The sequence below is a fragment of the Lissotriton helveticus genome, chromosome 7, assembly GCF_964261635.1.
Source record: "Lissotriton helveticus chromosome 7, aLisHel1.1, whole genome shotgun sequence".
Classification (NCBI taxonomy): Eukaryota; Metazoa; Chordata; class Amphibia; order Caudata; family Salamandridae; genus Lissotriton; species Lissotriton helveticus.
Window position 1 is genome coordinate 1,726,106,163 of NC_136068.1, and position 14,176 is coordinate 1,726,120,338.

Genomic DNA, 14,176 nt, shown 5'->3' on the forward strand with positions numbered 1-14,176 from the left:
TTTCCCCAAACAATGCTGGCTCCGCCCCCTGTGGTGCGACTGATGACCCTAGCCCTGCTAGTGAATGAAAGGGGTGGTTGGGCCATCAAGGGTGCTCCAGAACCAGCTGCAACTGGTTTCCCCCCATCCTGCACCCTGAAACAAAGGATTTCACAGTATAAGAAAGGGCTGTGTCCCCATGAATGTTGTTCTGCTTTTTGGATCCTAGCTGAGGGGGCTGCTGCTGTTGCTGGGGCCAGGAGGACCGCCACTTGGACTGTCTCCCTGCCTGGAGACCCAGTGAGCTGGCTCTGGGCCCAGCCTTGCCCCCCTGCCTCCCTGAAGAACTTTGCTGGACTTTGTGCTCTCTGTAGCGCTGGGGCGCTTTACTTTTACTTCGCGCTTGAGAGCGCTTTATTTCATGCCCCTGTCGCTTGGGAGCGCTTATTTGCCTGCTAGCGCCGTGGAGCGCTTTATTTTGTTTATAGCGCTGGGCGCGCTGATAATTCTTTCCCCGAGCGCTTCGCAGCGCTTTATGCCACGATCGAGTGCCCACCTCGATTTGATTATTTATTTAAGGAAGCCGGTGCCCACCCGGCGTTGCCCCTCGAAACTCACCGCTGCAGCCCAGGGGCATTGAAACCGTTGCCGGGCCGCTGCCAAGTGCGACCCGGAAGTCCCGCCTCCATACCCCCAGGGCCGCGCTGCCATTGGCGGCCCCAGAGGAAGTCAGGCGGATTGCAGCGTGACGGGGCCAGGCCGGAGAAACAGGAAGCAGCCTGCCGCGTCTTGCCGAGGCTCCCGAGTAAGAGGAGAGCCCCGGAGTAGCAGCGGCACCGAGAGACCGCAGCAGAGCCGCCGCCTGACCGAGACCCAGCGAGTGCGGGGACAGGGTCGTTTCTTCTTATTTAGAGCGGCCCCGGTTGGCAGAGGGCCGCTCCAACGAGCGACGAGGCATTTCTTGCACGAGGGCTCCAGAGGCCTCATCATTCCCGAGCCTGCGAGGCTCGAGGCGCCATTCCCTTGATTCCGAGTCCACAAAGGACTCCAACGACGCCCGCATTTTTGGTGTGTGGACCCCCTAGGCTCCTGGGGGGCAATTTGAGATTACAGGTTTCCTTCCCTTTGCTAAATGTGACATGCTTAGGTGATGGTGTTTTCCTTCCATAGGTCCTGAGAATAAGGTCCTAGTTCCCTGCGTGATTTTCTTACAGTGTTTAGGGTTGCGTAGGAGGTATTTACCCTTTACCAGTAGTTACTGGTTGTGGTTGTGTGCTACATACACTATTTTTGTGCTACAATCATTATATGTTTATGTGCTAAGTGTTATACCTACAAGTATTATTTCTAAAAAGTGCATACCCCTGACAGTGGTCCCGGTGGCCCTGTCCTGTACATAATCCCTTGTAAATCCTGCCCGTGCCTGTTGGCACATTGTAAAGTGTGTGTCTTATCTAATGTGTTTTTATTATAGTACAAAGGCTATTTTTATATAACCTTGTGTGGAGTTTCCTTTGTGGTGGGCCTAGGGTGTTGATGCTGGGGTGCGTGCGCAAACGCTTTACACATCGCCTCCGAGATTAGCCTTGCTGCTCGCGTCACGTTACCTAGAGGGTGAGCAGGGGTTATCTTGGTGTGTAACTCCCTTGCCCTGACTTAGAAATGGTGATCCCTGACTGACTTTGGCGTGAGCCTTGGCCGGCCAGGGGTCCCGTTTCTAACAGACACCACAAGTGTGGGAACTGTGTGTCTTGTGCAAGCACGATTGAAGGTAAAGAATTCCAACATGATGGAACATTTCATCGAAAAAAAACATGGAGAAAACGACTTTAGATGGTCGGTATTGTTCAGCATTGATCAATCAAAAAGCCCTGTAGATTCTGAAAAAACGTTGTTGCAAAAAGACGCGTACTTAATTTTAAAATTCAACAGCGCGCTGACTGGTCTTAACACACTGTCTGAAGTATCAAGATTATAAGGAAATAATGAGCAGTAAGATTTCGCCCTCCACCTGGTTGTAAATGGGTGTCTATTGCATAATATAGCCACCAAGCTCATGCATCATTATACATTAAAAGATGGCCGCCACGTTCTAGGTCCACACCTAGCACTTAGTCGATATGCATAAAACACACCTAAAGATGGGCGCCACACCCAGAGACTGAAGTATTAGTCACCGGACTGACGAACGCACAGGTAAGACAAGAGGAATGACTGGGAACTAAACAACCCGAATCACTAGATCCCCCGTCTAAAACTGTAAATTATTTGCGCACAGGGAATGAGAGGTACGATGACCCCACGCTGAGGAAGCTGCTTGAGTAACTAGAAGAAGCACGTGAAGCACACAGCGCCTGAACGCGTACACAGATAAAACAGGTATGCCCCTTTTCATGTGAACGTGAGCAGGATAGAATATATATAATAGAATGAAGGAATCTTTTTGTGGCTTGCAGGCAGTGACCGGCCATCCACAGACATAACGACCAAGGAAGAGTGTGAATACAAACACAGAAATAGAGAGAAGTGTCCAAACAAAGATGGAGACACATGCAGGTATGTCTAAGAAGGGCTGGAGTATTCAAGCTACTGAGCTGATCGCACCTACAAATGGTGATGATATGTCCCACTTGTGTTGTAGGTAGAAACACAGAAGAATTATAGAGTAATAAGCGACCCTGTGGACCGGCGACAAGCTGGAGAACAGGTAAAAATGAGCGACAATAAGAAAGAGAGGGAGAGCGACTAGGGAGAATAGAGAACTAAAACAAAGCTTTGTTTTATGTATATTTTACAGACAAACATAAGAGACAGAGCCCTGAGGAGAACCCGAAAACTGATGTCACCGGGTTCGAAACGCGTCGGCCTATAAAGGAAAATTGACACTACTTGTCTAGTAGACCAATGAATTCATTTGTGGTTTATTGAGCCTTTTTTTTGCATTAATTTGCTGTTTATTGAACCTTTAGTTGAACGTGACTTTGTCCTGTTGCGGTGTTGTCGAAAAACACCCTATGAAGATCAGTTGTTTGTTGGTAAAAATTGGATGTGAATTGTGCCGCTCGCAGCCGTTTGGTGACACATCGTTTCCTGAGGGAAAGAAGGCCAAACACTGAGGAGCCCTAAAGGACTTGGAAGCGGGCATTTTCGCTGGGAAGACTTCTGTCTAACTCTCCAGAGGGCGCTGGACTGCGAGTCCCAGCAGGATCAGCGCGGAAACCAGCAGGCGCACCTGCGACTCTTCCCGCCCCTCCTCCCCTCTATATAGGAGTGTTCATAACCGCGCACGCGGGACCGAGCCCGGGGCGAAGCCCGGGCAAAGGGCGGGCCGTTTGAGGCCGTTAGAGGACGGGAGAGACCGGACCGGGCAGTTTTGCTCAGCTGGACACCCTAACTTAACAATCTTGCCTGGTCACCCTGAAGTACGGCGTGTAAGTATGACAACTAGGGAAGCAAGAAGCAAGGCGGCCACCATGCTAACAGGTACTCTGTACAGTTTTCTTGCTAAGGCTAATACTGTGGTGAACAAGGGTCTTACAGTCCTAGAAAAACAAATAGCAGAAGGGATGGAAAGCTCGCACGTAGTCTCCTCAGGGTCATCTGTGAATGCTAGATCGTCACAATTGCTGGATGCTACCCACTTATCACTTATGGATAACATCGACCAAACTATAGAGTCAGTTCTGCAGCAGTTGAGGACACCATCTAACTCTCATAGGGATCGAGACTCAGTCCAAACACTTGATGAGGTGTCGTCTTCCCAGATTCCACAGATAGTTTTGACTAGGGACGTTGGGAATGTTTCTACTGCAACAGATCACATGGGTCGTCGAGAGGGCGCTGTCCCGAAAAGGAAAAGACCGAGGAAGTCTAAAGGTGCTAAAAGGGCTAAAGTAGATTCCACTTCAGACACCGTTGATGGCAGCACGGATGCCCCAGGAACATCTTCTGCCGTGAGCATCAACGAAACGGCGAGCCCTTTACACCCTGCCCCCAATCATATACCTTCGGTCACTGGCCCATTCATCTTTGGAAGGGGACTGCCAAACACCACGGAGCACATTATCCGCTCCGTTACTGACACTATCAAAAGTTTCTTGGATCCTCTCTCGATTAAATTGGATTGTATTGAGGCTAGACTTCTAGCAGTAGAAAAATTAAGTGGGGCTAGGGCGGACCAGCAAGGGTTGCGATTAAGTACTAATGGAGTAAATGGGACTAATAATGGGATCTCTCCCTCGCCTAGTGCTTCTAATACTGTGGCATCAACCCTGCCCACTACCCCTTCTATGCAGAACGTCCCTACAATCACCCCATCCCAACCTGTCCCAGTACCTCTCCCTAGGCAACTCCCTCCGGTTCTGCCGGTTAGGAAGTCGAGGTTACCTACTGAGGCTACCTCAACGGGACAGGAGAGACCGCCTAACGTAATGGCTGAATGCCCCAACCGGATTAGCAATAGCCTCAATCGGCGAAAAGCAGTTAACCTCCCTCCAGAGGCGGCGTACTGTAATTCTGATGGGGGTACCCAAGCTCTCTAGTAACGTGGTGGAATCTTTTGACTCTCTACGTAACAAAGTCATTAGCTGGTTAAATGTACACAGGCCCCTACCACCTAATCTGAGAGGAGAAGTATTGATGGTTAGACGGGTCCCATGGGTTGGGTACACTGCTAAGAAAAAAGGGGAGATTGTGCAATTGTAAATTTTAGGAATTCTCAGGTTGTGACCCAGATCTGCAATTGGTTTGGGAATTCAGGGAACACATCCATAGAACTGGTCCCCCTGTCATTTTTTTATCCTAATGTTGGAGACGCGACCATGGAGAGGGACGACGGCTGGACCAGGGTGGGATTTGCTATTGATTGGTCAAGGTATAGGCCCCCTCGCTATGATACCTTTACCTATAGCAATTATGTTCATCCTAATAGATACAGTTGCCTCGACCAGGTTGACTGACTCCCGATGGGCGCATCTGATGGGGATACCCAAGGGGTAGCTTTCGAAACTGCTGGGGTGGGAACAGAAATAGATGCAATTTATAACATCAACTGAGACCCTGTTGCATCTCCTTTGGAGAGCACAACTACCACCAGTTTACGGGGCTATCCCGCCAATCTCTCCCCGAGACCATTCTGTGCTAACTTAGCATTTGAAGCCCAAACTGGTTTGGAAGTGTTAACGGATAGGTCTGTATTACCATCCTTAGGTAACGCTGCCGAGAGGACTAGGGGGACGGTATTCAAGACTCCCGTAGGACCTATGAAGGTTCTCTCCTGGAATGTGGCAGGCATCGCCAACAAATTAGTCTTAAATGATTGGGTTTCTCTAGTAAGTAGTAATGATATCTGTCTCTTTCAGGAGACTTGGGCTAGGGAACCCTTTCTCAGGGCAGGTTACGCAACCTTTTACATCAATGCTAAGTGGAATGGTAAAGGGAGGCCTTCCGGTGGACTCGCTGTCTGAGTTGCTAGTCATATGGGTTGTTGTGCAGAGATTATACCAACTTTCTCGGAGGACATATTATGTGTTCTTCTTAAATGGCCTAACGCCCTTAATCTGGTGATTGTCAATGTGTACTCGCGTCCAGTCAGTGCGTCCATGGAATCCCCGATTTTGGATGATTTATCTTCATTTCTGGGGCAACTTCCCACCGATTGCAAGATATTGATGGGTGGAGACTTCAACTGCCACTTCGAACCCCTGGAAGGTCTGAAGGAGGGTGCCCTAACTGCTGAAGACGATTATTGGGGGATTTCTCCATGTCAATCCCCTCATCCAAAATCATGGTCCCCTTTAGCGGTGCAGATTTTGTCCCTGACTCTGAACTTCTCCCTGAGGGCTTGTAATGGGCGTACTCCATCTGATACCCCATCAGCGTGTACCTTTAATAGGAAGGACCACGAATCGCGCCTGGACTACATTTTTGTAGATACAGGCTTGTGGTCCAAGGTCCAGGATTTTAGGGTAATAGAAAGATCAGATAGTGACCATAACACCCTTTGTTTAGAAATGGCTCACCCTGCTCCAGAAGCAGGGTCGCCATCTACTGACCCCAGTGAAGACATAGGGAATGTGGTCCTATCAAACAATAGACGCAGGGTAAGATGGGGGAAATTAGTAAGTTCAAAAGATTGCATAACTAAAATTTACGAATTGACACTCCCAAAGTTAAAAGAAATAGACGGGCTAATTAACCAACCTAGAGCCACTGATTTTAATGAGAAATTAGCCCAAATCCACACAGATCTAGTGGGAACTTTGGGAGGGGTTTTTTATCCGGTGGTGGCGACCAGGAAGAAGAGGACTCGAACCTCAGCTTGGTATAATTCTACTTGTAAAAAGATCAAGACCGAGCTGATTTCTATGATAAAGTCTGGCACTAATAAGGACAAGGTAACTGAGCTCAGACGTAAATACAGGGAAGCCATTGCAGAGGCAAAGGCAGAATGGGACTGGAATAGATGGCAGGACCTAGCCCTGGCACTGGTAACCAGGGATTCTAGAAAATTCTGGTCCCTGGTCAATACAGGTACAGGCGAACCAAATGCAGCAGTGGAGCCTAATATCGCTGCCTCGGTATGGGAATCCCATTTTAGCAAATTGTACCAAGATACTCCTATATTTGCTAATGAGGTGGCCCTTGATATTACATCTGATCCTGCAGATAAATTAGAATTTACATTGGGTGAGGTAGTAAACGCCATAGAGAGACTGGCGCTGGGGAAGGCCCCAGGACTTGACAGACTTCCCGGCGATTTGTTTAGATATCATCCAGAGATCTGGGGCCCGTACTTTCTAATCCTTTTTAATTCTATCTTGGGAGGGATGGAGATCCCCTGTACTTGGCTGGGGGCAGAGATAGTGCCAATTTTCAAAAAGGGCTCTCCTCTGCTCCCAGCCAACTACAGGCCGATCAGCCTCATAGATGTACCCCAAAAACTCTTTTCCCACCTTCTCCTGGACCATCTCCTCTACTGGATGGAGGATAATGCGATCCTTAGTCCCCTCCAGGCGGGCTTCAGGAAAAACACGTCCACCATGGACCAGATTTTCCGCCTCGTCCTTCTCTATTGGAAAACGGTGAGGATTGAGGGGGGGGGGGGGGGGGGGTGGAGTCTGTACATGGTTCCGCATTTGACCTGGTTCCCCGTAAGAAATGATGGGAGGTTCTTAAGGATTTGGGCGTTCCCTTACAACTGCTAAAGGCTATAATTAGGCTCCACGAAGGTAATTTTGCCCAGGTTAGGTGTGGGAGGGATGGAGCGTTGTCCTCTAGTTTTCCAGTTTTCAGAGGGGTAAGACAGGATTGCGTTCTTGCACCGACCCTGTTCCGCCTCTTTGTTAACAGTGTCATATTCAATCTTGACAACGTCAGGGACAATGACGCACCCTTGTTGGCAGGCAGGAGGGTTCCGGCTATTATGTTTGCCAATGATACCCTCCTGCTTTCCAAATCCCCGATGGGGATTCAACGGATACTAGATGGGTTTGGGGATTTCTGTAGGACACATGGTCTGGAGATTAATACAGAGAAAACCAAATTCATGATATTCAATCCCTCCTTTACAACTAGGCCCAACCCAACACTGGGTCCTGCAAGGCTGGAAAGGGTCAGAACGTTCCAGTATTTGGGGGTAACTCTACACGAGAACTTATCATGGGGTCCTCAGATAGTTAGATCCCGTTTAAAGTTGTCCCAAATGTCGGGGGCAATTCTGAAGGTCGTGAATACATCAACCTTTAAACCCATCAGTCCAGCCTTGGAGATGTACAAAACTCAAGCCAAAGCAGCCGCATCTTATGGTGGTGAGTTGTGGGGTCACAAAGCCGGGATAGATCTTGTCATGGTAGAAAATAACTTCCTTAGACGCCTTTTGGTTCTCCCCCAAAGTACACCCCTGCTACCTCTAAGATTAGATCTGGGGCTCCCTTCAATAGGGGATGAACTGGCACTAAAACCGCTGAGGTTTTGGCATAGGCTCTGGTCCACCGGTGAACTTGCCCACTATAGGGAAGACCTTAAGCATGTTATGAACCTTAACCAGCGTGACAGAATCCCGTGGTTGGCTTACACCAAAAGAGAATGCTATCGCCTGGGTCCTGAGTTGTGGGAGGTTCCTGAAAGCGGTTGCCAAAGGGTGTCACGCAAAAGGCTGGTTGAAATATTCAAGGAGAAAAGTCTAGGCTCTCTAGTGTGTGCATCCAAAGTCGGCACCCTAACTGATCAATTTCTGGACATCAAAAAGTCCTATTACTTTGAAGGTTTTATGGACGTTCTATTTCCTATCCTGGCAAGGAAACTGTTCATTCAATGGAGGCTAGGCACCCTGCCTCTCAAAACTTTCACTTGTAAATGGACAGTGCGGGACGATAAAATCTGCCCTGGGTGTACTAAGAATGAAGAGGACGAAACACACGTGTTGTTTTTTTGCCCTGTCTACACTAGACCAAGGAAATACTGGCTAGTGCCATTGTGCAGGAATTTGGGCATTAGAAACTATTTACACTCATACAGAATTCGGAAGACAAGTAAAAAAAATCGAATCTTTTATGGTCTCAAATGGCCGAAATAAAGAATTTTTGGATTGGAAAAAATTGGATGTGAATTGTATATTGTATATAGATGTGTTGTTGGACTGTATTGTACTTATGTGTAAAGTGTAAAATGTCCACTGTTTTTCTCACACATGAAAATATTATAATGATGAAATAACAAAATAAAGGAGTATGAATAAAGGATACCCAACAAACTAACAAGTAATACTAGCTTGTTTCCCTCAATTTAGAGGACAAAAAGAAGTGTGTAGTTGGTAAACTTTATATTATTGAGAATTCGATGGTCCAACCAACTACATGTCCCAGGACCTAACTCCTTAATCTAACAAAGTGTAGAGCCCGGGCAGGAGGAAACGCAAGGCTGCACCATATTGTTGTTAATATGGTGCAGACTTGCGTTTCTGAAGTGGAGGAGTGAGGGGTTAAGCCATGGCGGCTAGCGCTTCACGCCACTACTTCTGTTGTTCATATCCCCAGTAGTGTAGAAACAAAGAGAAAGTGGTTGGCCGCATGTGAGAGAAGCAGAAGTGAGAAGGCCAGTGACACCATCATTGATCCTGGTGCATCAGATCTGTAAAAAGACCTGTGCCTGTGAAGCCCATGTTTTAAATAACATTATACTAGCCAGTGTTGCCTGTTTTCAAAATTGTGAACTGAATTACTGCTAATAACACATCTATTCTTTTAAAAAAGCGTATAAAAATTAGCATTCCCAATACGACAGACTTTGCAGAATTCAACATTTCTGGCTACCATATAATGACAGCTAAAGCACATTGGCATTTATGAAAACTATACAGATTGTATTTACCTGGTCTCATAAAAGTGTAATAACCTTATTAAATATAGCTTTCCATTCTGACATCTGCCATTTCTATGGACTATAAGTGAGCGATAGTACTATTATTCACTTTGTGGTATTTAATTGGTATTTTATAAATGCTTGTTTAGAGAGAAAACTGGTCCTTGAGAGCAGAGTACTGTTATCCTTTGGTGCCACAAAACCAATATCTAACCTCTTACATACCCAGTATTAATTTTAATATAGTTTTTAATAAAATAGACTGATTTGCAACTTTCATAGTTTAGTGAAGATTGTAGAAAGTAAAAAAAGAGCAAAGGGAATTACAAAATGCCTTTAGGATGTGTCCAAACGGAGGCAAATGGTTGAAAAGACAATATAAACTCTTGATTAAAAGTGAGAAAGTTAGCTTCTACAATAGAAAATGGAGGGAAATTTTGGAAGTCATCCAGGCAGGGAATCAGAAACAATTTTGGGGTTTGATGAATGATATAGCTGATTCACATGCAATGCCGCCCTCTTATATGATTTCCGAAGAGGATTGGGTTATACATGTGTATATACTCTATGGCCCTTCTTCATCAGAAGATCAGGTAAAAGTATATACTATTGATCCATATACTTTTGATTTTTTCACAGAAGAACTAAAAATACAATAGCTGGGTTGAGTTTAAGTAGGGCAGATGGACTATACTACATCCTAGCAATTGTATTGAAAAATAACACAGAAGAGTGGGCAGAAAATCTGGAGTGTCTGTATCGGCGGATAGCTGAAAAAGGAATTTTCTCCGAAGTCCTAGAAGGGCTCTATGATCAAACCACTTCTGAAGAAAGGAGATGATATAATCACATCAAATTTCAGGCTAATCAGTCTTTTCGATGTGCCAGCAAAAATATTCACCAAACCTTTGCTCAAAAGATTTGAAGACTGGATTTTAGAAAATAAACTTATGCCTATTAAAGGTGGTTTCCAGTCAGGCCATTCCACCACGGATCATTGTTTTGCCCTTTTGGCTTCATAAAAAAAAATCAGTGGAAATAATGTAAAGATTGTGCAGTTTGTGGACATACGGTGAATAGAGGGAGCCTATGGGACAAACTGCCCACTTGTAATGTTTAGAGAGGCTTGTTGTCTTGGATTCAAGCATTGCATGCCTCACTTTGGACCCAGGTGGAGATGGATCAGTCTGGTAGACTAACCAAGAAAATATAAATAAATAGTGGCTCACGCCAAGGCTGTGTGTTAGCCCTGATCCTCTTTAGTCTCTATGTGCCTGAACTTTTAGCAAGCCTAAATAACTCAATTATTTTTCTGTAAAATTGGTTGCAACCCATATCCTCTTTATGATATATGCTGATTACCTCGTTATTTTAGAACATACTTCAAGTAGTTTCCAGAAGAAGCTTGATGCATTGACAGTTTACTGTGTATCGAATCATCTGAGGGTTAATTTAGATGAGACCTAATTCTTCGTTTTTAGAAAAAAGTATCCAATTTCAAAAAGGAAAAGGAAATAAGATCTAGAGTTCCATTTGAGGTGGGTTCCTTGGTGAAGTTCAATGGTATGTAAGGGGGTTTGTCATAAACACCGCTCATAAAACAATTTTTGCAACAAATCCCCCTACTACCATTTTAATTATCTGAAATATTTGGTATATTTAGTATAGTTAAAGTTGATATTTTATAATCGGTGAAAAATGTGTATATGAAGAGTTTAAAGAAATAACTTCAGGAAATTTCTTGTATTTTCTCCAGCCAGAAAAATAAGATTTACTTATCTCAAAATCTGTTTATCTATATGACTGGCTCTTCGTTGGTCAAGCCAGAAATGTATCCGTCTCTCTTTTATCTGTCAGACACTTCACTTCATCACTAAGTTTTACAATTTAGAACAGATCTTGATGCAGTCATGGAGATTCCAGTCTTGGAAGTGAAAAATAGGAAAAATAACAGTTAATGTAAACGCACTTAGGGGATGGATTTTTTTTAAACCTTTAGTCTTATCTTGTGGTGCACTGTCGCATCTCCCTCAAATTGATGTTTTAGCCAGTATTCGAGTTTTAGATGTGACAGTGGACCTGGGGTGCTTTTTATGATCTGTGAGAAATATGGGCGTTCATGAATTGGTGTTATTGGGGATACATGGTTATTTTTACTGTATTTGATTTTAAAATGTGGTTGGTATTTAATTGAATTTAATGATTTTACGGACACATGTCTAAATACAAGTATTATTTAACTCTGATTCTGTTGTGCCAGAGTCATAATTACAGCTAGGTAAGGTTACATATTCTTTGTATCTGTTGTGCATGTCTACCCTAATGTGTGTTGGAAATTAGAGCAACATTGGTTGCAAATCAGAAATGAAGCAAAAAGTGTTCCTTAGCATCATGTGGTTTATTAAAGTTAATTTTCACGAAGCTGTGCGGTCAACCTTAAATGCCAAGTACTGGATTTACTAAGATTCCCCTTAACGAAGCGAGATCAGACCTGCATAATATTTACAATGATATGGCACATTTTAGTTATCTCCTTGAGATGGATTACATCCCTACCACCAATGCATAGCACCTTTGTGCCATGGAGTAAGGGTACCTGTGTTAAGTTCAGAATAGATTGTGTGCAGGAAGGGGTGACGTCCAGCACCTCCTTGTTATGGCAGCCTTGGGTAGGTGCACCAGTTTGGCGCAAACCCCTGTTCAGCGGCGTTGGTAAATATGGTTTATGTCAAAATAAATGTATGGATGTACAGAAATGCCAATTCTTCAACTACGTAAAACTTCCCAGGCACAAAGTAACACAAGGCAATGTTTTACAATCCATTTGAAACTTTTGGGATACATGAAAAGTGGTGCAACCCGGACACAAAATCTTAGTTAATCTTGGCCCAAATCTTTGAAGGTTAAAAATTGCACCACAATCAAGACATCTAAAAAAACAAACATACATGACTAAGTTAAAAACCAAGCCCAGGATCTGCTGTGCTTTTATGGTGGCAGGAATGAAGGCTAAATAAACAAGCACAGCTCTATTTTCAAAGTGAGGTTTAAAATAAATTCTTAAAAGAATCACTAGTGTGTGGTAACTAATTTCAAGGCAGCCTACCATTGGAAATGGCCCTGCTGAGTGTGGGGAGGAGAAATAACACGGAGAGCAAGAGCTAGTAGGAGTCAAGTAAAGGGGGAAGTAGAACACGAGTAAGAGAGCAAGAAAACACATACTATGGAGTACAAAAAGGAAATTAATGCAATAGCTCCCTAATGCAAGCAATGTAATCATGTAAAGGAAACAAATAAACATATGAGAAAACCATGCAAATGAAATGCTCTTGGGTCAGACAAACACACAAAGTGGGACAAAAGCCATTAAATTAAGAACCACCAATTGAGTTAGAGAACAAAGCCATCCATTCATGAGCAGGGGGCTGACCCAAAGCCCACTATATGTATATTCGAAACAACAAGTCTGACCAACAGAGAGCTAAAACTGTCCATAGCCGAGACATAACAAAACAACATTTCAAGAGTTGCTAACTACTGCAAAAAGACTGTGGCTCTAGAACAATGCTCCCTATTATTCCATTTCACATGAAGATGTGGGGTGCACAAGTGGGAGTGGCAAAGGAGTCCCACAGGAAGTCCCACACATGTCAAATGTTGCCTCGATACATAAATGCTATTTGGCCCTGATTGGCAAGTACTATATGAACTAGGGGCCTGTAGTTACGTTTCTCCTGACTAATGATATTACTGTATAAGGACTCTACTTACTCTGTTGTACCCAGTAGCTGAAGTGGGGAGTTTTTCTTTCACTGCCATTGTCACCTCTTTCTTTTTGCCCCTGACCAAGGAAGACACAGACATTGAGATGCTGATGTTTATCAGAAACTAGCTTTACGGTTCCAGGTGTTCTGGGAGCACTGTACCTTATTATAATGAAAATCACGAGCAGGAGCAGAATTAGGAAAATGGCTGCTGCAATACCTCCAAGAACAGCAAAAGTTGAGCTCTCAGAGGCGGCTGCAAAGACAGAAAAGTAATGTAATTCAGATAGAAATCAAACTGATAAATAAGTTGCAGATGGGGGAAGCTGAATATGGGATGCCAAAATCAGTGAGATTGTCTGTGCCTTGCCAAACTATGCACAATGGTATTAGTATATCCTGACAACAGTGCAAGGTGAGTCTGGAGATAATTCCTTTTGGAGTGTTATTACTGTAGCCCTTCCCAATCATGTATTTACCTTTTTTCCCAGGTGGAGCAGGCTCTCCCTAGATCAACCTGCTTTTTCAAGACTCCAGAACCATTCCTTTTCAGTTCAGTGTCTTTTTGCTATGTTACCGCATCTTCTGTCTGGACATCACAGAGGAATTTTGCAATGAGATTTGTGCTATGGTGGGTAGGAAACACTGGGCCCTATTGCCAAACTGCATTTTGTAGTACTTTAGTAGTACTACAATCATACTACTAAAGTATTACAAAATTATATTCGCAAACGTATGAGTGTAAATCTCCACTGCAACCTCTTCTATCTTTTCTATGGGGAGATCCTCATACATATACATTTCATATTTAGTAGTAATGTAATAAGGTCCCAAGGGGTGGTTGAAAATGTGTACAAACTTACTACAAAACAGATGGGGTTTAGGGAGGAGTAAGGATGGGTTATGGGGGTGTTTATGAAGGGACAAAGACCAACCCAAAAAAGAGTAAGGGGGTCATTAGGATCGCGGTTTTTCCGCATCCTCGGGGCCGGCGGAAGGCACCGCCGGCCCAGAGGATGCGGAAAAACCTCAGCGGACTGACCAAAGACCCACCGCCACATTAGGATGGCTGG

At 44.6% G+C, this 14,176-nt stretch overlaps 1 protein-coding gene across 3 annotated transcripts in view; it reads right to left on the reverse strand.

Annotated features, from left to right (window-relative positions):
• Nucleotides 1-14,176, reverse strand: part of LOC144767648 (B-cell receptor CD22-like) — a 442,866-nt gene that overhangs the window by 23,140 nt on the left and 405,550 nt on the right. For all 3 annotated transcript variants that reach the window (XM_078651046.1, XM_078651045.1, XM_078651047.1), the window contains 2 exons: nucleotides 13,266-13,359; nucleotides 13,111-13,180 (listed from right to left, as the gene is read on the reverse strand). In XM_078651046.1, coding sequence (XP_078507172.1) covers nucleotides 13,111-13,180; nucleotides 13,266-13,359 — 164 coding nt within the window. The remainder of the gene's footprint in view (nucleotides 1-13,110; nucleotides 13,181-13,265; nucleotides 13,360-14,176) is intronic.